The 21,946-nt window shown below is 44.3% G+C and overlaps 1 protein-coding gene across 1 annotated transcript in view; it reads right to left on the bottom strand.

The window, feature by feature from the left end:
* Positions 1 to 9,522, bottom strand: part of TUT7 (terminal uridylyl transferase 7) — a 42,085-nt gene extending 32,563 nt beyond the window's left edge. The window contains exons 1-6 of the mRNA XM_054178971.1: positions 9,410 to 9,522; positions 6,944 to 7,467; positions 3,051 to 3,226; positions 2,387 to 2,503; positions 752 to 929; positions 217 to 305 (exon numbers count right to left, since the gene is read on the bottom strand). Of these exons, the coding sequence (XP_054034946.1) occupies positions 217 to 305; positions 752 to 929; positions 2,387 to 2,503; positions 3,051 to 3,226; positions 6,944 to 7,436 (1,053 nt within the window). The 5' untranslated portion in view covers positions 7,437 to 7,467; positions 9,410 to 9,522. The remainder of the gene's footprint in view (positions 1 to 216; positions 306 to 751; positions 930 to 2,386; positions 2,504 to 3,050; positions 3,227 to 6,943; positions 7,468 to 9,409) is intronic.
* Between the last annotated feature and the right edge of the window lie 12,424 nt (positions 9,523 to 21,946).

The raw sequence follows: 21,946 nt of genomic DNA on the forward strand, positions 1-21,946 counted from the left end.
CTGTTGGAACACCAAGTTGCATTATACTCACTGACTGATACTGGTGTATGAAGCAAGGAAGGTTAAGACCCTTTTAATGTGACAGTTCTGCTTTACTCAACGCATTTTCATAAAATGTGCTACTACCACACTCTAAGTTGTATTTCAGCAGCAAGATACATAAAGGTGCATACATTCAAACCACTTAGACACAGTTAATAAAATGGTCTTACTTACATTGGCAGGAAACTGGATATCTATGTTTATATCTGAAGTTTTGAAACCGAATCTGCTACAGGATGAGCCATACAATCTTAGTGAGCACTCTGCAACAAAAAGAATCATACTGTATTTATTCTATACCTAAGTCTGTAGCTAACTAATCTCATTGTCAGTAGATCTTAAACCTACATATAGTTTTGATAGCCACAAATGATGAAGGGTCTTCCAACAGCACGGCACAGTGTAAGTAAATCCAACCTTCCATGCTGTTGCTAGTAAACACCCTTCCATGTTCTCCTGCTCTTCACTTTTTACGTCTGTTCAGATCATGAATGACATTAAGTTGATTCTGATACAGGGCTATATTGCCATATCACAACTGTTGAACAGAATAGTAACTATGTACAGTTTTAGAATTTAGCTAGCCAAGGTTTTAGATAAGCTTTTGCTTTATGAGTGGTTTGGGGCTTTCTTGAGGTTTTTCTGGTATTTATTTTATTACAGTTTATTTAAAAGTTGACAAATCCAGCAGTTAAATTTCAAGTAATACCTGGCATTTTTTGACGCAGCAACTTTTCCATCAGTGTTTTAATGTTAAGCCTTTCTTCCAGGTCTTCATTATTTAAGCCAAACTCTTGCACTACCTTGTCAATAGCAACACCAATAGCTTCTATTTGAGGTGACACTGGAGGAGGCAAAGCAGTCAGCAGCTCCTCTTCTTGTTTTTCCTTTAAAGATAGTAAGACTGATGTTCTAATGATTTTCTTGAACAGCTTAATGTGCTAGAATGCATGCCTGCAATTCATCCCAAGTAAATCACCACAGATTTTCCAGATAATGGGGATACATGGGAGCAAGAACATCAAGAGAGAAATTGTGACAGGTATAAAGAATTAAATATTTCAGGAAGCTTCAGTAATGTGTAGAGGGTTTGGAATGTTAACAAAGGTCACCAATTCTTTTATCACCTATGAGGTGGCTGTGCCTAGAAAATTTTCCATAGATCTTGAATGGAAAGCAGTAGAATGTAAATAAATCACCACTGGGTGTAAAAAGGAAAGTAATGATAAATTCAAAACAATCCCATTGGATAGACTACTAAGAAAGTTGGTCTAGAATAACACTCTCTTTTTGGTTTCCTTGCTCTGGCTGATGCTGCTGCTGGCTCTTTGCTGACTTTGGCTGCACTGCTTTGCTTTGGCTAAATATTAACAAAAAAACTCCCTTCTTTGTCTCCTCTATTGTGTACAAGAGGGTATGGAGCAGGAAGGGGGAAACTGTTACTAGCTCCCCCTGGTTTGTTCAGGGGGGATCTTCTGCTGTTTATCAATTGTAAATACCTGTAAATACTGTATATTTTGTACATATTCATTTCATTTCATTCTAGATTGTAGTTTTGCTTGTAAATACAGCCTCATATGCTTCCAACTGAGCTGGTCTGGCAATTTCATGTTGGGGGGAATTTTCAACCCACCACAGGTGGGAAAGGGTAGGAATTAAATAGGAGTAAGTAGAAAACCTGCAGAAGACAAATACTTTTGTTCAAGCTGAGAAAGAGGAAGGAATAGAAGACATGTAATTAAAAAATGTGGAAAGTAAAATTGAGGTTAAGCTGGCAGATATTTTGATGTTTATATTCAGAACCAAACCATTTCCTTTAAATATAAACAAGTTGGAAGCACTCCACAAGTTCTTAAATTTTGCAGTGTTTCTGAATTGAAATCTTCATTCTGACATACCAATTACATTCTCTAATTCTGCCATATCAACTATATTTGCTTACAGCTACTCCTTGATATTTTGGACCTGATCACATAACTAGTCTACCAGAAGCATTATAGAGCAGCAAAACCAAAGAGTCAGTTGCTACAGCTTTTTTATTGTACTTCAATGACAATGACCAGTAACAAAATATTACTGAATTATACTTCAATTTAGGACTTCTTTTTTGTAAAATAGGCATGAAAAAGTACAAATTAAATTCCAAAGCTGAGGAAGAAGCAAAGTCCAGTTCCCAAGTTTAGTCTTTTTAACGGTTTCACTAAGTAATAATACTTTTAAGAGGATCCAAATACAGTAAAAAATAAATCTAGAATGATTTTGGAAGCAATAGTTTCATTATCATTAGTAGGTGAAGACAGTTTCATACATCTGCATTTCATACTTTTACTTGACCTTAACTCACCTTTAGGTTTTTCTTGTGCCTTTTCTCTTTAATATGCTTATGAGCAAAAGCCACCGACTCAATCAAAACATCACACAATTTGCAGGTGTATTTTGCTGATGGGTAGTTTCGAGGTTGCTACAATAAAGATATTAAAAAAATGCCAAAAACACAGAAAGACATTACCTTCATTTCATTTAAAACTGTTGCTAAGCTGAATGACTAACCCTGAAATTTAGAAATATCCACTTAACTTCCCTGACTCCATCTTCATAGTCAAGAAGTTTGCATATGAAATATAATGTGAGAAGCATAGTGGTAGGGGGTCTATCTATCAAGCCCAACACCTTTTCTTTTACAGTAGAAAATAGCCAATGCCCTTGGAAGAACATATTAACTGAACAAACCTACAATAAAACTGCTGGTCCACTACCCCAGCATCTTGTTATCTATGTTAATTCATGAACTAAATAAGCATCCCTTTTTGTACTTGAGCTGGTGCCAAATCAAGATTTTTTTTTAACAGTAAACTAACAAATGACAGCCTGCCTTCCCTTGACAAGAGCACCTATTTTGTACATTACATCAATTCTAGACTTTTTAATCTATGAAATGCTCAAAGTGTTATCATCTACATTTACAGAAAAAAAATACAGAAGGATTATAGAAGTGAAGACAGTGGCACCTTTTTCAGCCTATAAATGCAGTCTCGCTTCAATCGTTCTTCAGCCTGATGCAACCCCAGAAGTTCTTTTGCTGACAGCACTGATTCATCTATGACTGGACTGTCCACTTCATCTTGATCATACTCTTCTCTTCTAGTTCTTCTCAATCTTCTTGGTTTCCTGAGGTTCTTCGTTTCTTATAAAGAGTTATGAGAGCAAATATGTGAAATAACTTTGGAGTAGCACATAGCATTTTAGGTTTGTTTTTGTTTGGTTTTTTTAGTTGGTTGGGGTTTTTTTAAAATTACCATTCTACTTATGTGTGAGTCAGAGACGACGAATTGTCTACCCTGCATGATTTCAACTTGTTCTGTGCAAGTCTGTTAATAGCAAGAGTACTTACTTGCCATAACATATAGCACTTACTTGCCATAACCTATAGCACTTTTATACTTAGCTACTAAAAGCCACTAATTTGTCCCATTGAAGTCACTCACCTTATTTGGACAGCTTTGTTAAAATTGGCAAAAACCCCAGACTAAACACAGCAGATCTGAATGATTTCTAAGAGGTAAAAGCACTATGAGACAGCACTGCTGTGGCTTAGCTGACATACAATGGCTTATTATCACCAGTAATAACTGCCTCTGCACTTGCCCTCCAATTAAACCAACTTATGGATCAGTATTGCCTTCACACTAATAAACAGACAAGTGGAAAAAAAAGAAGTAACAACTCCTATAGCTATGTAAATCAATAATGAACTTCCTAAGTATTTTCACACATTGCTTAATAATGCTGTAAGATGGCAGAATAAACAGATTAAAAGGCTTGTTCTGTGCACAGGAAAAGTTCCAAAACAAATTCTTCTAAATACCACTTCTACTTTCAAGGAAACTTTGTTGTAATTTTGAAGCAGGAATTGCGATTGGTTCAAAGAATACCCATAAAAATCAGCTCAGGAGCAAATATACACAGGCCACATTTTCACACAGGACTTTAGATCACATCTTACCTTTCATTTGAAAAGCTATACAGATATCGAGATGCATGAAATTCCTGAAGTTCCCCACTTCTGAGAAAGTTTCTGCAACCTCCTTGCACTCTAAAAGCACGAGGTTTTCATTTGTAATAATTAAACCCCATCCCTCCACAAATACTCTGCCAAATACATCTACATGGTTTCTTTACTGTGACCGGAATTTTGGCAAAAAAGGAAACAGCCTGGCTTAGTTCAGTTCAGTAAGCTGTGCTAGCCTTGTGAACAAGCCAAGGACAAGAATGGCAATATAATTTCTTTCAGCAGCTGCACGAGTTTGTGCTGGAATAAACAGAACTAAATCTTAATATGTTGCAGGGACAGAACTCCGAAGGAAGTTCCAAGTTGCGCAGAGGTCTGAGTCTCTGAACTATACAGATCCCTTTGATTTTCCATAGTGACTCTCTCTCTCAAAACTCCCAAAATCTGTCACAGCTGTTCAGCTATGTTTCTATTAATCAGTGTAGGCAGAACCTGGAGAAAAAATGCTTATTAAATGAATGTCTTTGAGGGAAAATGTTTGGGAACCACTTACTTACCAATTATTTCTGTATCCACTAAGTAACTTCTAAACAACTGAAAAGTAAATAAATACTTCTAATACTTGGTACTTAAAAGCTAATCACCGGTTGACGACTAAATGAAGTACTAAAGGAAAATCAAAGCTTCTGCATGAAAATCAGTACCTTCTGATTTGGTAAACTTCCTCAGGAGCTATAGTGAAAAGGCATAAAGGAAAGGGACAAGTTTTCAAGGAAAAGGAAACATTAAAAGAACGTTTATTAATTGTTTGCTAGTTGACATACAATTAGAGCTTCTGAAGGGACCTTGAAGTGAGCTATGCCAAGATCTTACTTTGCAGCAGGATGAAATTAACTTTGTCAACCCTGAGCAATGTTGACCTAACCTGTTCCTAAAGGCCTTCATGAACTACCCAGACAACTTCTCCAGTTCTTCCCTAGCTTTACCATTAGAGACTGTTCTTTTATTCCTCATCCAAGACTTTCTTGCTCAATTTTAGGCCCACCACTTTGTGTCCCATCTACTGGGCAAATGCAAACCAGATTTCTACGTCAGCTTTTTAAACACTTCTAGACAGGTGAAGACTTTATCACGCCTCCCTACATATTCCTTTTGCAATAAGATTGGGGATTATTTACAGTTTGTGTACTTTGTTTTCTGTGTGCCCTGTCATTTTTGTTGCTCCTTTGGACTGGTTCCATTTTACCCATTCAAGTGGAATGCCCAAGATGGACAGATTACTGCAACTGGAATTCACCAAGACTTCAAGAAAAAGGAGTACTTTAGGATACAGTTCTGTGCCTCACAACACTGTAACACTATTATCTTCTACATGTTATCATCTTCTACTTTACTATAATGTTTTCCCCCTTTTCTTGTACAGCTGACAGTCCTACTTAAACACTGGCACTTGCACACCTTTTGTACTGCACCCTTTATGTAGCAACTTCCCCAATTGTGTCATTATTTAACTTGACCTTTCTCCTTTTCCACATTCAGTTCCTACCAGTTCAACAGCACATTCAAATTTGAATGCATACAATTAATAACCATGCTATCTTCATTCATCATGAGAATAGTGTAATAAACACTGAATATAACACAATCCCTGCAGATGCTGGCTCAGTGCTTCCTAGCATTTTGACAAAGCCTTTGATATTTTCTGAGTGTGATTATCTAATCAGTTCTGCAAGTCTCTTGTATTAATTTCACCTTGAGAATTCCCCTCTAGCTTACTTACAGAACCATCATGTAAGAGTGTCCAAAGTACTAGAAGTATTTACCCACTGCTTTTCCTATGTCCCCAAGGGACTGACAACTATTTTAAACAATTAGAAGAACTTGACATACTTTTTACTTGACAAATCCAAGTTAACTACAGCTCAACTTTAACTATTTGAAAGGCAACATAGTAGGTTACATTGTTTCTTCCAGAACAGATTTCCAAGATTAAAATTGCATACCATTTTAATTCCATTTTTACGAGACACTTGCCCTTTCCTATATGCCAGTAGCAAACTTTTCCTGAGTTAAGTTCTCAGGTATGCTTGCTGGTGGTTCCAAAAATCTACTTCAGTGAATACCTGAAGTTTCACAGAAAAAAGTTCATTAGACCCAGCAAATTTGAGGACAAAATCGCAAAATCATTCTACTCTGCTCTCTCTTCACATGAGGTTGAGCTTAAGTGTGCAATTTACTCTCACTTCCATCTTCCTTATTTTATCTAATTATATTCTGTTCTTCAAAGCTTTCTCTTTCTGCTTTCTTAACTTCCCTTTCGTCCCCACATGCAAGGAAGATCTTCCAATATTGATCCCTTTGTCCTCCTTTGGCCTGTTCCTTCTTATGCTTCCATGTTTAGGGATTGTACTATCATTTTAGTACTAACTGCCCATGAAGTTCAACGTGCAAGGAGAATTAGTGTTGCTAATATTAAGTTACCACAATACCTGTGGGATATTGCTTTTAATCTTCATTAAGATATACTGTTATAGACCTCACTGATAGCTCCAAAACCTTACCCTGCATCAATTCAGCTGAAACACCCTTTTAATCAGTCTTGACAGATTCAATCAAATTGTACCTGGAAAACCGCAAAGAGGGACACTACACAGATGTTTCAATCTATTTACTCCTACCATTCAGACTAATTCATGAAGACAAATTATAAAACAAGCTCTGTAACAACCCATTTAAAGTGCTGCAGTATAGTACAGTCAGTGGTTCACAATATGACAGAGCAAAAAAGTTTTTTGCTTTCACGGTGTACCTTAAAACTTTACTTTTCAGTAACACACAGAGAGAGCTACTTTACTGGATAGCAATATAAGAACAACCAACCATACTGATTACCAGAGCCTCCTTTCTGCACATCTCGCACATTTTCACTCATTAATTCTTCCTGAAGTTGTCGTCTTACACTTCTGTTTCCAGTACCTTCAACTTCATGAAAGGAGTCCTTTCTTGTCCTGCTATGCACAGGATTCCAGGCAACAGATCTGTGTTCTCTCCAGCTGTCAGAAGTGCCACGGTGGTCATCAGATGCCCATTTCTTTGTTGGATCTCTCTGAGTATTATTTAACTTTGAGTCTTGACTGTAAGTTGTATTTTTAAGTGAATTTGGGCAACTGAAAACACTACGTGACCCTTGCCTGGGACTGCTTCCGTAATGACTTGGTGTTCCCCTTTTGTTTTGCAGGCTGGTATCTGTTTTATTGATATGGCCATTTCCATATTCATCCATGACTCGGTATTCTTTCTGAGAGGGACTTCCTGTTAATTCTTGATGTACAGTTTCCTGTTCCTTACTTGGTTTGCCAAAGCAAGGCTTGGCAGCATCTCCCATGGCTACTGCTGCTCAATTTAGTAATTTCCACCTAGGAATTAAAAAGTTAAAAGCTGTATTTTAAAATTAATCAAGCAATAAACACTAGTTATTATTTGTCACCAAAATCTCAACAATTAAAGCCCTGGATCTGAAATACCATCAAGGCAAGCAAGTCTTGCTGGACGTCAAACTTAGCTACAGTCAAACAAAAGGCAGTTCAAACTCAGATTTCTTCTCTTCATATGTCTTAACACCTACAGATGGTTCATAAAGTGCAGAGCTACAGCTTTTTTGTACATAAAGTTTAGATGTCTACTTTCAAGACTCTCAGCTCACTAGAGGAAAGCTTTGAAAAAATGACTGAATAGCACGCAGAATGTGTAGCAGGCAGTAACAGTGATGGCCTCAAAGCCATTTTCCCACAGTAGACACTGTTTACCTTGTAAAGATAGAAAATTATGCTCACAGGAAACAGAGGCTTAGTAGAGCAGCATTCTGTCATGCAAAACAACACAATAATTAAGAAACAATGCTGTACTCCCAGTGCACTCTGTACATTTTAGTTAGACCAGTGTTCTGAGGTCTCACTTTGTATTAAGCACTCTTATTTCACGTGATTTTAGTATTCTCTAAAACATCTGGGTTACAAATTTGCTCTCTCCACCTGTCTTCTACCCTCCCCGTCCCAGTCATGTCATTATCCTTATTATAAAACATTTTGAGTGAGTGATAACTTCAATGTTTGCATAAACTCATGTGGACTGTGAAAGGTGTAGCTACCTGAAAGAGACCGGCTAAAACCAGGTAACTGGCAGCAGTCACATCAACCACAAACACTGAATGATTTACATAGAGACACATACAATCAAACAAAAAGGTCTTTTTCTATTTCAGAAGACGGGCATATGCTAAGAATGCAGAGAAGGCTATAAGGCATTTAAAGCACTTAAATCAGCAAGATAGGCCTTTCTGTTGCTGTTATTATGTGAGAAGGATACCTGATTTTCTTTACTGTTCTTCAGGCCCTGAAGGCATCCTGAGTTACCTCAGTGTCTGTTTTCTAAAGAACTTGAGACTTTTACTGTTTATTACACTCTTAAGCAGAAGAGGTTTTTCAGCTCTTACGTGAGTGACAAAACAAGTAGGATATATTTTCTAAAGACCTGAATTTAGTGCCAGTTACGTACAACTGTGCAGAGACAAGTATTCCAGCTAAGAGCTGAACAGAAAGTTTCGAACGCACAATGTGAACTTGCTTCTTATTTTAGGAAAGAAACTGCTACCACGTCTGAATTTCAGAGTGACCTAGAAACAGCACGTTTTAAGAGGCATCCCCAGAAGCACCACCCACACCCAACCGCCAGGCTGGATGACGACACACTCCCTCCACTGGAAGGGAGCGTGAGAGTCAAAGTTCACACTCGTCCCTGGCTCTCAACCAAGACGCGAGGTTCTCGCCTGGGCGGAGGGGTAGCAGCAAGGCAGTTAGGCAACGACACGGTTTCCTGCGGCGCCAGATGAAGCAGGCAGCGCCTGCCAAGTTGCCACGGGGACGCGGACGGTGGTACTACGAGGCTGGCCTCTGTCACCACCACGCAGGAAACACGCTCTGTGGGCCGGGGCTCTCCTGCTCGCACGCGGCAGCTCCCGGCCCTCTCCGATCTCCCTCCTACTGCTCAAGGCCTCTAGCCCCGTCCTGCCTCCTTGCTAACCCCCGAACAACAGAAGGCCCAAGTAACCGCCTGGCGGAGGCGGGAGGACGGCCAGGCGGCCGGCGCAGGGCAACCGTAGGGATCGCGGCGGTTGAGCCCCACTAGCCCTGCTCGACCCTAACCCGTCGCCTCAGCCGGACAGTCCGCGGGCTGAGGTGCCGGCGAAGGACCGCGCTGGCCGCAGCCCATAAGTAACTGGGGTTTGGGGCGCTAGGAGACACAGCCCGCTGCCAGGGAAGGCCTCACCCAGCCACCACCCCGCTAGACAAGGGCACTCACCGGCCACCGACGGACCCCGGCTACCGCCGCCCTGCCATTGTGCCACGGCGGAAACGACACCAACCCCTCCGCGCGGCCGCCCCGCGCAGGCCTTCTGATAGCCCAGCCCCGCCCCGGCGGGCGGTCAGGGGCGGGGCGGGGCGGGGCGTTGATGAAAGACGTGAGACTGTGGTGAGTGGGTGCTTGGGCCGCGGGCGGGGACCGAGAGAGACGCCTCGGCGTCTCGCCGCCTCCGGTATCCCGCCAGCGGTCAGCGGGGGGCGCCGGGCAGGCTTACGGCGGCGAAAGTGTCTTCTTATGGCTAGGCTTGCTGAGGGCGCACCTAAGAGTGGGCGTGGACGGCTTCTTCCTGGAAAATGTTCCTGGAAATGCAGCGGTAAATGAGCAGACTTGCACTAGCGATCACGTATGAGCAGTTGCAGCAGGGTAGTCCTTTAAAGTAATGTCGTTGGCTTCTCCGCTGGCGAGCTAAGGAAGCTGCCGCTCTTCGGAGTGACAAATCCAACCTCATACAGTCTGCCTGTCTCATCACCCTAACCACCCCAGTCGAACTGGCTGATGTTCCGAGCAAATTAGTTACGAGAAGCAGAAACACAAATTACAGTAAGTGAGAAAACTCGGGTCAGGCAGGGAAGTGGACACATACCTGATTTTCTGGTAGAAGAAAAACTTACTTTATCACTACATCACCCTTACCACTGAATTAAGTGGCATGTGTATCTTGTCTTTATTGCTTGCGCTTGCTCAGCCTCTTCCTCTTACAGCTTCCTCTTGTTTCCACATGCTCTCTTTGTTACCTAATGACTGTCCAGTTTAGGACAGTCTTTTCCTATTGCTCTTTTGCATCCGTATTTATGACAAAGAGGTGCTCTTAACCCAGCTCATGAAACTGACCTCATGAGAATTCACCTTGTCATTCCAAACCAGTTTTCCTTTGCAAAATATGTGAAAGTATACAGATTTTGAAGGAGGGTGAATATCAGAGGGTCCTCAAATTTTTCTTATGGTACGTTTCAAAGACAGAACATTATAGCTTTGTAGCCTTGTGCTTTGCATCTTAACTTGGAAGGAACTTTTACCTTTGCTCTAAATGACCCTCTCAAAATAAAAAAGTCTCCCGACACGGTGCTGGCTGTGTGGAGAAGGCCTGGCATGGAAAGGTAGTTTAACTTGCCACAGTGATAGCTATGAGCAGGTGTAGCTGGGATACCAAACGCAGAAGTATTTTTGAGCTCTGTCCTGCCTCCTTCCATAAAACTGAATGGCTGCAGTCTTAGCATGTTTCATGTCACATTGACTGCCATGAGTCAAGTTGTGGAGCTCCTCACTAATGCACCCATGCAAGACTATCTTGCATTTTTACAAAACTAAGATTCCTGCTGTTTTTATGAAACTCACAGATTCTGTTTATATGTATACTCAAATACTAGCATTTGCTGTCATCAGATAAATAAAAGAGAAGTAAGCTAAAAGGGTCATGTGCCTAAATACATGTGATAGTTGGAAGACCCAAACTTAGATTAGCTGAGATTTTTTTTCTGAATAGGCTGCATGAAGATACAACTATCTTTTATGAGAAAAAGTAAATGGTGTACTGAATAGAAAAGGGAAAATATGGTGTAATGGGAAAGGGAATTAGCAAATGCTGCTAAATTTGTCTGGAATAAAGGAAAGTAAGAAAAAATGAAAAACATTAAAAGACAACAAGTCACTGAATCAAGTATGGTGAACCATATACATATAAATAAAAAGGCTGACTATAAAGAACAAATCACAGTATAGGGCATCAGAGAACCATGGTTTATTTTTTAAGAGATATAATCTCTGAAATTTTGTAGCACTGATCTTGAATCTGCCATAGATTGTTTTGCTTCATCTTAAATTAAGTCCTTACGTTTCCAGTTTCTCCCTAATAACAATTTACTTAGTGCAAACAAACATTTGATAATTTTGTGTGTGTGTATATCGTACAGCAGATACTATTTTCCTTTAGGGAAGCTTGTCCACCAAGACAAAAAAGACTGAGGTTTTCTGTAGTTTTGTGAGATAAATTGGGTCAATTTAGGATCAGAAACCTTCTATTCTGTGCTAATGGGGATGAGATTGCCCAGCTATAGGTGTGGCAGGAAGCAGAGGTGGAGTGCCTGTTTTGACTGTGACTCAGCCATCTCTTAGAGCCTCACCCCATATCTTTGTCAACTCAGCATTTTAGTGTTGGGATACTCTCCAGCTTGAAAAGCTACTGAACCAAGAGCTGAACCAAGTGCCTTTGAGGTAAGAAGAGACAAGAGGCTGCCATGAAGCACCTTGGGGGATAAGCAGAGTGCCCTTCTAGGAAGGTGGCATGGCTGGCAGACTGGCTGAAGTGTCTCTAATGCATGCAGTATGGGCAACAAACAGGAGGAGGTGGAAGCTATCCTGCTACAGGAAAGCTACAACATAGTGGCATTTATGGAAACTTGGTAGGATGAATCCTATGACTAGAGTGTGGCCATCAACAGCTACAAGCTGTTCAGAAGGGGCAGGAGAGGATAAAGGGGTGGAGGTGTTGCCCTCTATGCAAAGAAGTGGATAGAGTGCGAAGAGTTGTCACTGAAGAATAATAGCAATGAGAAGGTTGAAAGCTTATTGGTAGATATTAGGGATCAGGACAACAAAGGGAGCCTTGTGGTAGGAGTCTACTACAGGCTGCCTGACCAAGCAGAACCTGTTGATGAAATCTTACTCCATCTCGAGGAGACATGGCAATCACAGGCTCTTATCCTTCTGGGAGATTTTAACCACCCTGACATCTGTTGGAAAAGCAACACAGTTGGCTGCAGGCAATCCAGGAGGCTCCTGGAGTGCCTAGATGACAACTTCTTGAGACAAATTAACAGCCTTACTTGAGAAGATGCGTTGTTGGATCTGTTGGTCATAAATGCAAGCAGGGACATCAAGGTCAAAGGCAGCCTGGGCTGCAGTGGTCATGCTCTAGTGCAGTTCACTGTCCTAAGGTGGATGAAGCCCACAAGAAGCATAGTTAGGACTCTACATTTTAAGAAAGCAAAATTCCAGCTTTTCAAAGAGTTAGTAAATAGGACCCTGTAATGGGTTGGGGCAGATCCCCTTCCCACCACAGGCAGAAATAACGACTCAGACAAACGGATTGCAAAAAAGTGATGGAAAGTTTAAATAGGAAAACAATAAAAAAACAACAATCAAAGTTTTACAGAGACCCACAAGCACCGTGACAAGAGAGAGAGATCCCAGAACATACCCAAGAACATCCCATCCCCACCTGGGGGTACACCCAAACCCTACCAGGGCTCTTTCCTCCCCTCCCCCCAACCCAGCCTTGGGCAGGCCCAAGGGAGGCAGCTCATGCCACTTTACCTAGGCAGCAGCAGGGGACGAAAGAGGAAGTGGAGACCCTGCATGGACATTTTATAGGGGAGCAGGGCATTATGGGAATGGAATACCTGGTTTGCTGTGACCACCCCCTGGGCTGGGCCCACCCTTTGGGACCTCCCAGTTGTGGCCTGTGCAGCGGCATCTGGGCCAGCACCCAGCCTAAACCACCACAGACCCCATGGGAAATGGCCTTTAGGGACAAGGGAGTGGAACAAAGCTGATAGAGCTTTAAGGATGCTCTCTATAGACTACAAAAGATCACAGTCCCCACATGTAAAAAATTGGGCAAGGAGGGCAAGAGACCACGTGGTTGAGCTGTGACCTGCTGGTCAAACTAAAGGGCAAGCTGGGACTACACAAGAAATGGAAGGAGGGACAGGCATCCTGGGAAGAGTATAGGGACAATGCCTGGCTGTGCAGGGACAAGGTCAGGAAGGCCAAGGCACAGCTAGAACTGAACTTGGCAAGGGTTTTAAAGAAAAACAAGAAAGGCTTCTACAGGTGCATTAACCAGAAAAGGAAGGTTAAAGAAAATGTACCCCACAATGAACAGCAGAGGGGAACTTTGTATCAATGGATGAAGAGAAGGCTGACATTCTCAACAACTTTTTTGCCTCAGTCTTCACTGGCAACTCATCCCCTCATGGCTCTCATGTGGATGGCCCACAAGATGGAGACCAGGGAGACAAAGTCCCTCCCACTGTAAGTAAAGACAGGGTGTGTGATCAGCTGAGGAACCTGAAGATATGTAAGTCCATAGGACCCGATGAAATACACCCCAGAGTCGTGGGGGAACTAGCTGATGTAGTTACCAAGCCACTCTCCGTGGTATTTGAAAAGTCCTGGCAGTCAGGTGAAGTCCCTGCAGACTGGAAGAAAGGAAACATCACACCCATTTTTAAAAAGGGTAGAAAGGAGGACCCTTGGAACTACCGACCTATCAGCCTCACCTCTGTGCCTGGGAATATCATGGAACGGATTCTCCTAGATGCCATGCTGAGGCACATGGAGGACCAGGTGATGATTCAGGACAGCCAGCTTGGCTTTGCTAGGGGCAGATCCTGCCTGACCAACCTAGTGGCCTTCTGTGGTAGGGTGACTATGTCAGAGGACAAGGGATGAGCTATGGATGTGATCTATTTGGACTTCTGTAAGGCCTTTGTCACAGTCCCCTACAACATCCTGCTTGCCAGATTGGAGGGATATGAATTTGATGGGTGGACTGTTCAGTGGATAAGGAATTGGCTGGATGGTCACATCCAGAGAGTGGTGCTCAATGGCTTGAAGTCCAGATGAGGGGCTGTGGTAGTTTTAGGCTATGCCTTTAAAATTTAGCTGCAGATTTTAAGCAGGAAAGTAGAAAAATATAAACAAATCATTATTGGGTGTAAAAAGGAAAACAAAAGATTATTCTAAACAAGTTCTTTAGATAAATGACTGGGATAAGAGAAGCTGTATCATAACAGTTCTTCACATTTCACTTCCATTACTATTCCTTTTCTCTTCTCTTCTGTTCTGGTCTTGGCTGTTTTGTGTTGCCTGAGAGATGACATGCAGCTTCTGGCTGGCCTTGAGATAAGACTAACACTGCTTTCTCTCAACTCCTCTCTCTCTTGGTACAGAGGGGTCTGGGAGGTTGAGGGGGGGTGGGGGGGACAGTGGAGCAGCTTCTCTGGTCTTTGTTTGACCAGGGGGAGTTTCATGTTGTTTGCTAATTGTAAATACCTGTATAGTATTGTAAATACTGTATATTTTGTACATATTCATTGCATTCCATTGTAGAGTGTAGTTTTTGCTTGTAAATACAGCTTCACTTGCTTCTAACTGAGTTAGTCTGGCTGAAAAGTTAATGCTGGGGGGAAACTTCAACCCACCACAAGGGCAGTGACAAGTGGTGTCTCTCAGCGATCTGTACTGGGACCTGTGATGTTTAGTATTTTTATCAACAATATAGACAGGACCATGTGCACCATCAGCAAGTTTGCAGATGATGCCAATCTGTGTGGTGTTGTTGATGCTCCAGAGGTATGGGATGTCATCCAGAGGGACCTGGACAAGCTGGAGAAGTGGGCCCAGGCAAGCCTCAGGAGGTTCAGTAAGAGCAAGTGCCATTATTCTCAGTGTGGGTTTTGGCAGCCTGTTCTGCTGTTCAGCTTTCCCAGGCTGGTGCACAATAGGAAATGTTATACACCTACTCAGTGTTATGCTCTTTGGCCCAGGTATCTGAAGCTGTTGTGGAAATGAGTTGTGTTGTTTGACTCATTTCTTTCTGGGGTCACCATAATTCTTGCTTTTCAAGGCCCAAGACGGTATTCAGGGCAATGGCATGAGTTGAGAGTTATGTTTCCAACCACCCAGTAGTCACTTCCACCACTGTAAGCACATGGTGCTTGCCATAGCATGCTGGCAGTAGTGTGATGCAATGGGTTTGCCAGGCATCCCCATACTGATATTGCAGCCATCATCCTCTTTACAAAAGCTTTAATGACTTCACTGGTTTGATTATGGTGCATGCTTTACATTAATGGATAGCCTGTGCAATGTTACCAGTGATCAAGTCCACCCCTCAGACATGAGCCCATTTGTATATTGCATCCCTTCTAGATGTCCAGAGGGCTGACTGATACATTCAGAATGCTGGTTTGTAGAGTCTCTTGGGAAGCAGCCCTCAAAAACAAAGGAGCCTGGGAAGGCTGGGCTTACTTCAAGGATGAAATTATGAAGGCTCAGGAGCAGGCTGTCCCTATGTGCTGAAAAATGAGCCGGCAGGGAAGAACACCAGCCTGGTTGAGCAGGGAGCTTTTGTGAGAACTCAGGAAATAAGAGTGTATCAACTTTGGAAAAAGGGGCAGGTGAACCAGGAAGCATTTAAGGATATTGTAAGGTCATGTAGAAAGAGAACTAGAGGTGCAAAAGCTCAGTTAGAACTTAATCTGGCCATTCCTGTTAAGGATGATAAAAAGTGGTTTTATAAATACATTAATAACAAAAGGAGGGCCAGGGAAAAATTTCCATTCCTTATTGGATAAAAGGGGAAATATAGAAATGGAAGACAAGGAAAAGGCTGAGGTACTTAACAGCTTCCTTGCCTCAGTCTTTAACAAAAATATTGGATATCCTCAGGGCAACTGAGCTCCTATGTTGGTAGACAGGGATGGGAGCAGAATATCTCCCCTGTAATCCAGGAGGAAGTAGTTAGCGACCTGCTGTGCTTCTTAGATCCTAACAAGTGAGTGTGTCTGGATGGGATTCATCCTAGGGTGCAGCTGGTGCAAGAGCTGGCTAAGCCATCTCTCCATCATTTATCAGTGGTCCTGGCTAACTGGGGAGGTCCCAGATGACTGGAGGTTGGCCAGTGTGAGGCAGATCTACAAGAAAGGCTGAAAGGAGGATCCGGGGAACTGTAGGCCTGTGAGCCTGACCTTGGTGCCTGGGAAGGTTATGGAACAGAACATCCTGAGTGCCATCAAGCAGCATGTATAAGACAACCAGGGGATCACGCCCAGGCAGCATGTATTTACAGTATCACAGTATCACAGTATCACAGTAACTAAGGTTGGAAGAGACCCCAAGGATCATCAAGTCCAACCTGTTCCAACAGACCTCACAACTAGACCATGGCACCAAGTGCCACGTCCAATCTCCCCTTGAACACCTCCAGGGACGGTGACTCCACCACCTCCCTGGGCAGCCCATTCCAATGACGAATGACTCGCTCAGTGAAGAACTTTTTCCTCACCTTGAGTCTAAACCTCCCCTGGCACAGCTTGAGACTGTGTCCCCTTGTTCTGGTGCTGGTTGCCTGGGAGAAGAGACCAACGCCCTCCTGTCTACAACCACCCTTCAGGTAGTTGTAGAGGGCAATGAGGTCACCTCTGATCCTTCTCTTCTCCAGGCTAAACAATCCCAGCTCCCTCAGCCTCTCCTCATAGGGCTTGTGCTCAAGGCCTCTCCCCAGCCTTGTTGCCCTTCTCTGGACACGTTCAACTGTCTCTATGTCCTTCTTAAACTGAGGGGCCCAGAACTGGACACAGTACTCAAGGTGTGGCCTAACCAATGCAGAGTACAGGGGCACAATGACCTCCCTGCTCCTGCTGGCCACACTATTCCTAATACAGGCCAGGATGCCATTGGCCCTCTTGGCCACCTGGGCACACTGCTGGCTCATGTTCAGGCGGGTGTCAATCAGCACCCCCAGGTCCCTCTCTGTTTGGCAGCTCTCCAGCCACTCTGACCCCAGCCTGTAGCTCTGCATGGGGTTGCCGTGGCCAAAGTGCAGCACCTGGCACTTGGACTTGTTAAATGCCATCCCATTGGACTCTGCCCATCTGTCCAGTCGGTCGAGGTCCCTCTGCAGAGCCTTTCAACCCTCTAACTGACTAACATCTGTTCCCAACTTGGTGTCATCTGCAAACTTGCTGATGACTGACTCAACCCCCTCATCCATATCATCAATGAAGATGTTAAAGAGGATGGGGCCCAGCACTGATCCCTGGGGGACGCCACTAGTGACTGGCCGCCAGCCGGATGTGGCACCATTCACCACCACTCTCTGGGCTCGGCCCTCCAGCCAGTTCCTAACCCAGCACAGAGTGCTGCTGTCCAAGCCACAAGCTGACAGCTTAGCCAGCAGTTTACTGTGGGGGACGGTGTCAAAGGCCTTGCTGAAGTCCAGATAGACTACATCCACAGGCCTCCCCATGTCCACCAGACGGGTCACCTGATCATAGAAGGAGATCAGGTTGGAGAGGCAGAACCTGCCCTTCCTAAATCCATGTAGGAACATCCTGCCTAACCAGTATGATCTCATTCTATGATTGGGCGACACGCCTGGTAAATGAGGAGGGCTGCTCAAATTCAGCAAAGCCTTTGACACAGTCTCCCATAGTATCCTCCTGTAAAAGCTGGCAGTCCATGGCTTGGACAGGTGCACCCTTTGATGGGTTAAAAACTGGCTGGATGACCAAGCACAGAGAATGGCTGTGAATGGTGTGGTATCCAGTTGGTGTCTAGTGACCAGTGGTGTCCCCCAGGAAGCAGTACTGGGCCCAGTTCTATTCAACATCTTTGCTGATGATTTGGATGAGGGGATCCAGTCTAGCATTAGTAAATTGGTGGATGACACCAAGTTAGGGGGGAGCATCCATCTGCTGGAAGATAGGAAGACACTTTAGAGAGACCTGGACAGGCTGGGTCAATGGGCTGAGGCCAACAGTATGAGGTTTAACAAGGCCAAGTGCAGGGTCCTACACTTTGGCCACAATAACCCCACGCAGAACTACAGACTGGGGGATGAGTGGCTGGAGATTGGCCTGGCAGAGAGGGAGTGCTGGTTGACAAAAGCTAAACATGAGCCAGCAGTATGCCCAGCTGGCATGGAAGGCCATCAGAATCTTGGCCTGTATCAGGAATGGTGTGGCCAGCAGGACTAGGGATGTAATTCTGCCTCTGTACTTGGCACTGGAGAAGCCTCACCTTGAGCACTGTGTGCAGTTCTGAACCCCTCACTTCAGGAAAGATACTGAGGGTGCTGGAGGGGGTCCAGAGGAGAGCGACGAGACTGGTGAAGGGTCTGGAGGGAAAGTCTCACAAGGAGAGGCTGAGGGAGATGGGATTGTTTAGCCTGGAGAAGAGGAGACTCAGGGGGGACCTTATCACACTCTCCTACTACCTGAAGGGAAGTTGTAGTAGGGTGAGAGTTGGGCTCCTCTCCTAGGCAACTTGTGACAAGATGAGAGGGCATGGCCTGAAGCTGTGCCAGGGGAGGTTTAGGTTGGTTATTAGAAAGCATTTCCTCATGGAAAGGGTAATTAGACATTGGAATGGACTTTCCAGGGAGGTGGTGGAGTCGCTGTCTCTTGAAGTGTTTGGATGTGGCACTTAGTGACATGGTCTAGTTGATGTGGTGGTGTTTGATCACAGGCTGGACTTGATCTCAGCAGTCTGTTCCAGCCTTAATAATTCTGTGATTCTGTGATTATATGTCATGGGCTCAGGTCTTGGGCTTTTAGGGAGTGAGATAGATGCTCTTTATGCCTCTTTATGCCTCCCCAGAGGTGTTTGGGACCGGATGGGATCCATCCTAGGGTGCTGAGAGAGCTGGCAGATGAGCTGGCCAAGCTGCTCTCTATCATTTTCCTCCAGTCCTGGCTCACCGGTGAGGTCCCATATGACTGGAAACTGGCCAATGTGGTCCCCATCCACAAGAAGGGTGGGCTGGAGGAACCTGGAAACTACAGACCAGTCAGCCTGACCTCAGTGCCAGGGAAAGTGATGGAGCAGATTATCCTGGCAGCAATAACTGCACACCTGAAGGATGGCCAAGGGCTCAGGTCCAGCCAACATGGATTTAGGAAGGGCAGGTCCTGCCTCTCCAACCTGATCTCCTTCTATGATCAAGTGACCCGCCTGGTGGACGTGGGGAGGCCTGTGGATGTAGTCTACCTGGACTTCAGCAAGGCCTTTGACACCATCCCCCACAGCAAACTCCTGTCTAAGCTGTCAGCTCATGGCTTGGACAGGAACACTCTGTGCTGGGTTAGGAACTGGCTGGAGGGCTGAGCCCATTAGAGAGTGGTGGTGAATGGTGCCACATCCAGCTGGGAGCCAGTCACCAGTGGCATCCCCCAGGGATCAGTGCTGGGCCCCATCCTCTTTAACATCTTCATTGATGATCTGGATGAGGGCATTGAGTCAGTCATCAGTAAATTTGCAGATGACACCAAGTTGGGAGCAGATGTTGGTCAGTTAGAGGGTGGAAAGGCTCTGCAGAGGGACCTCGACCAGCTGGACAGATGGGCAGAGTCCAATGGGATGGCATTCAACAAATCCAAGTGCCAGGTGCTGCACATTGGCCACAGCAACCCCATGCAGAGCTACAGGCCGGGGTCAGAGTGGCTGGAGAGTTGCCAAACAGAGAGGGACCTGGGGGTGCTGATTGACAGCCACCTGAACATGAGCCAGTAGTGTGCCCAGGTGGCCAAGAAGGCCAATGGCATCCTGGCCTGCATTAGGAATAGTGTGGCCAGCAGAAGCAGGGAGGTCATTGTGCCCCTGTACTCTGCATTGGTTAGGCCACACCTTGAGTACTGTGTCCAGTTCTGAGCCCCTCAGTTTAGGAAGGACATCGAGACACTTGAATGTGTCCAGAGAAGGGCAATGAGGCCACACCTGTCTGCCTGCAGCTGGGAGAGGAGAGGAGGAAAAGGCAGAATTGACTCATACATAGTTTGTACAGAAGATAAAGATGCAGTATTATGGGATGGAATAGTATAATTTCCTGTGTCCACCCACTGGGCTGGAATGTTCAGCTCCTTGTACCCTCTGCTAGTCTAGAGGAACCATCTCTGTGGTTAGGACATAGTCCTCAACCTATAACAGCTCATCAAGCCATGTCTCACCTTTATGTTCCCAGTCCAAACCCACCTGAGCCACTTCAATCTTATCAACCTGGATACCTGCTCATTGTTTTGGTATTCTTCAGTGGCTCAGATCTTGGGTATGTAAGATATGCACAATGTCCTGGTTAATTTGTTCAAAGGCTTGTTGTTGCTCAGGGCCCCATTCAAAGTCATTCTTTTGCTGGGTCACTTGATAGAGAAGGGTTATGATAGGTCTATAATCTGGAATACACATTCTCCATAAACCTGCAACACCCAAGAAAACCTTTGTTTCTTTTTTTGCTATTTGGTGGAGACATAGTTTGATTTCATTGATCATGTCCACTGGGACATGATAATGCTCATCTTATTCCTAAGAACTGGATCTCCTGTGCAGTCCTGTGACCTTTATTTTATAGCAGAACCAAGTTTCAAAATAATCAGGATTACTTTTCTCCCTTTTGCAAAAAATTTCCACTGTGTTGCCCCACAGATTACATCATAACTATACTGCAGGTGTTTTGGAGCTCCACCCTGTTTGAGTGCAGTCTGGATCATGCCAAATAGTATCACAGTGGGGCTGTGGTTCCACTCCTGGGACAATTTCAGCTGTAGTGGATACCCCTCCACATGAGAACAAACTGTGGCCTGCACTCTGCTGCCAAAGGGATCAAGAAAAATGTATTAGCAGTGTCAGTGGTTGCATATAATTTGGTGGCCTTTGACTCCAGTTCATATAGCAGCACTCAGTGAAGGTGTGGCATCCTTCAGGCTGCAATAGGCTACTGTTAGCCTCCATTCTCTGTTAGATGGCACTGTCCATGTGGGACTATTAAAGGGTGGTGGGTCTTACTGATCACTCTCACTGAACCTTGACTTTCTAGATGCCAGATCATCCAGGAAGTCCCATTGGTGTGGTACTGTCCCCGGTACAATGTCATGGTAGCAATTGAGACTGACTGTTTTTTAGCCTGCAGCAACGCACAGAAGGTTAGTTTGAGAGGCAAGGCAAGCTAGAGAGCTGTTCAATCTTCTCTGTGCTCAAGGCAGCTGTACCAAAATCTCACAAGTACCCTTTTGGGGTACCTCAGGTCCCTGAAGTACCCTTTCCTAAGGTAATGCATGCAAAGGATATATGGAGACTCTGAACTAGTCACAATAGGATGCTTTTGTTACTCATTCTCTGTTGTACATACCTCAGCCTTCAACACAGACAGTCCTTGGGATCCTTCTGTCACTCTGGAAATGGATTCTGTCCATTTGTAATGTGATGGTATTAAAGTACAGTGTGCATTGGTGTCCACTAGGGCTTTATACTCCTGTGGGGCTAATTTGCCAGGCCATTAAGCTCAAGTAGTCCATTAGAACTGGTTGTCCTTTTCCTACACCTGGATGGTACCTTTTGGCTGTTGTGTTTCCTTGCAATTCCTGTACTGGAGCTTCTAGTCTCCAGGTGGGTTCACTATCCCACTTCTTTGCCCAGCTTACACAGGATGAACCGCAGGACTGCATGTGGTCTGCACTCACCAGTACCCTCTCTCTTGAGTAAAAAATCTGACTTAGTATCTGAGACATTGATTGATGTGGATGAGGAAGACCTATCCTTCTAGGATTGCTTAGAAATTGTTGGGGTCAGTTACTTCATAACCAAGACACAGACCTGTAGGCAGGAAGCAAGATTACCTTTGTATTCTTGGAGTTGCCTGGCCAGTCCATCTTGGTATTTGGTATTTTTGTGTTTGTCCATCTCTTATGATGTCCAGCT

This window comes from Dryobates pubescens, chromosome Z (genome assembly GCF_014839835.1).
Source record: "Dryobates pubescens isolate bDryPub1 chromosome Z, bDryPub1.pri, whole genome shotgun sequence".
Lineage (NCBI taxonomy): Eukaryota > Metazoa > Chordata > Aves > Piciformes > Picidae > Dryobates > Dryobates pubescens.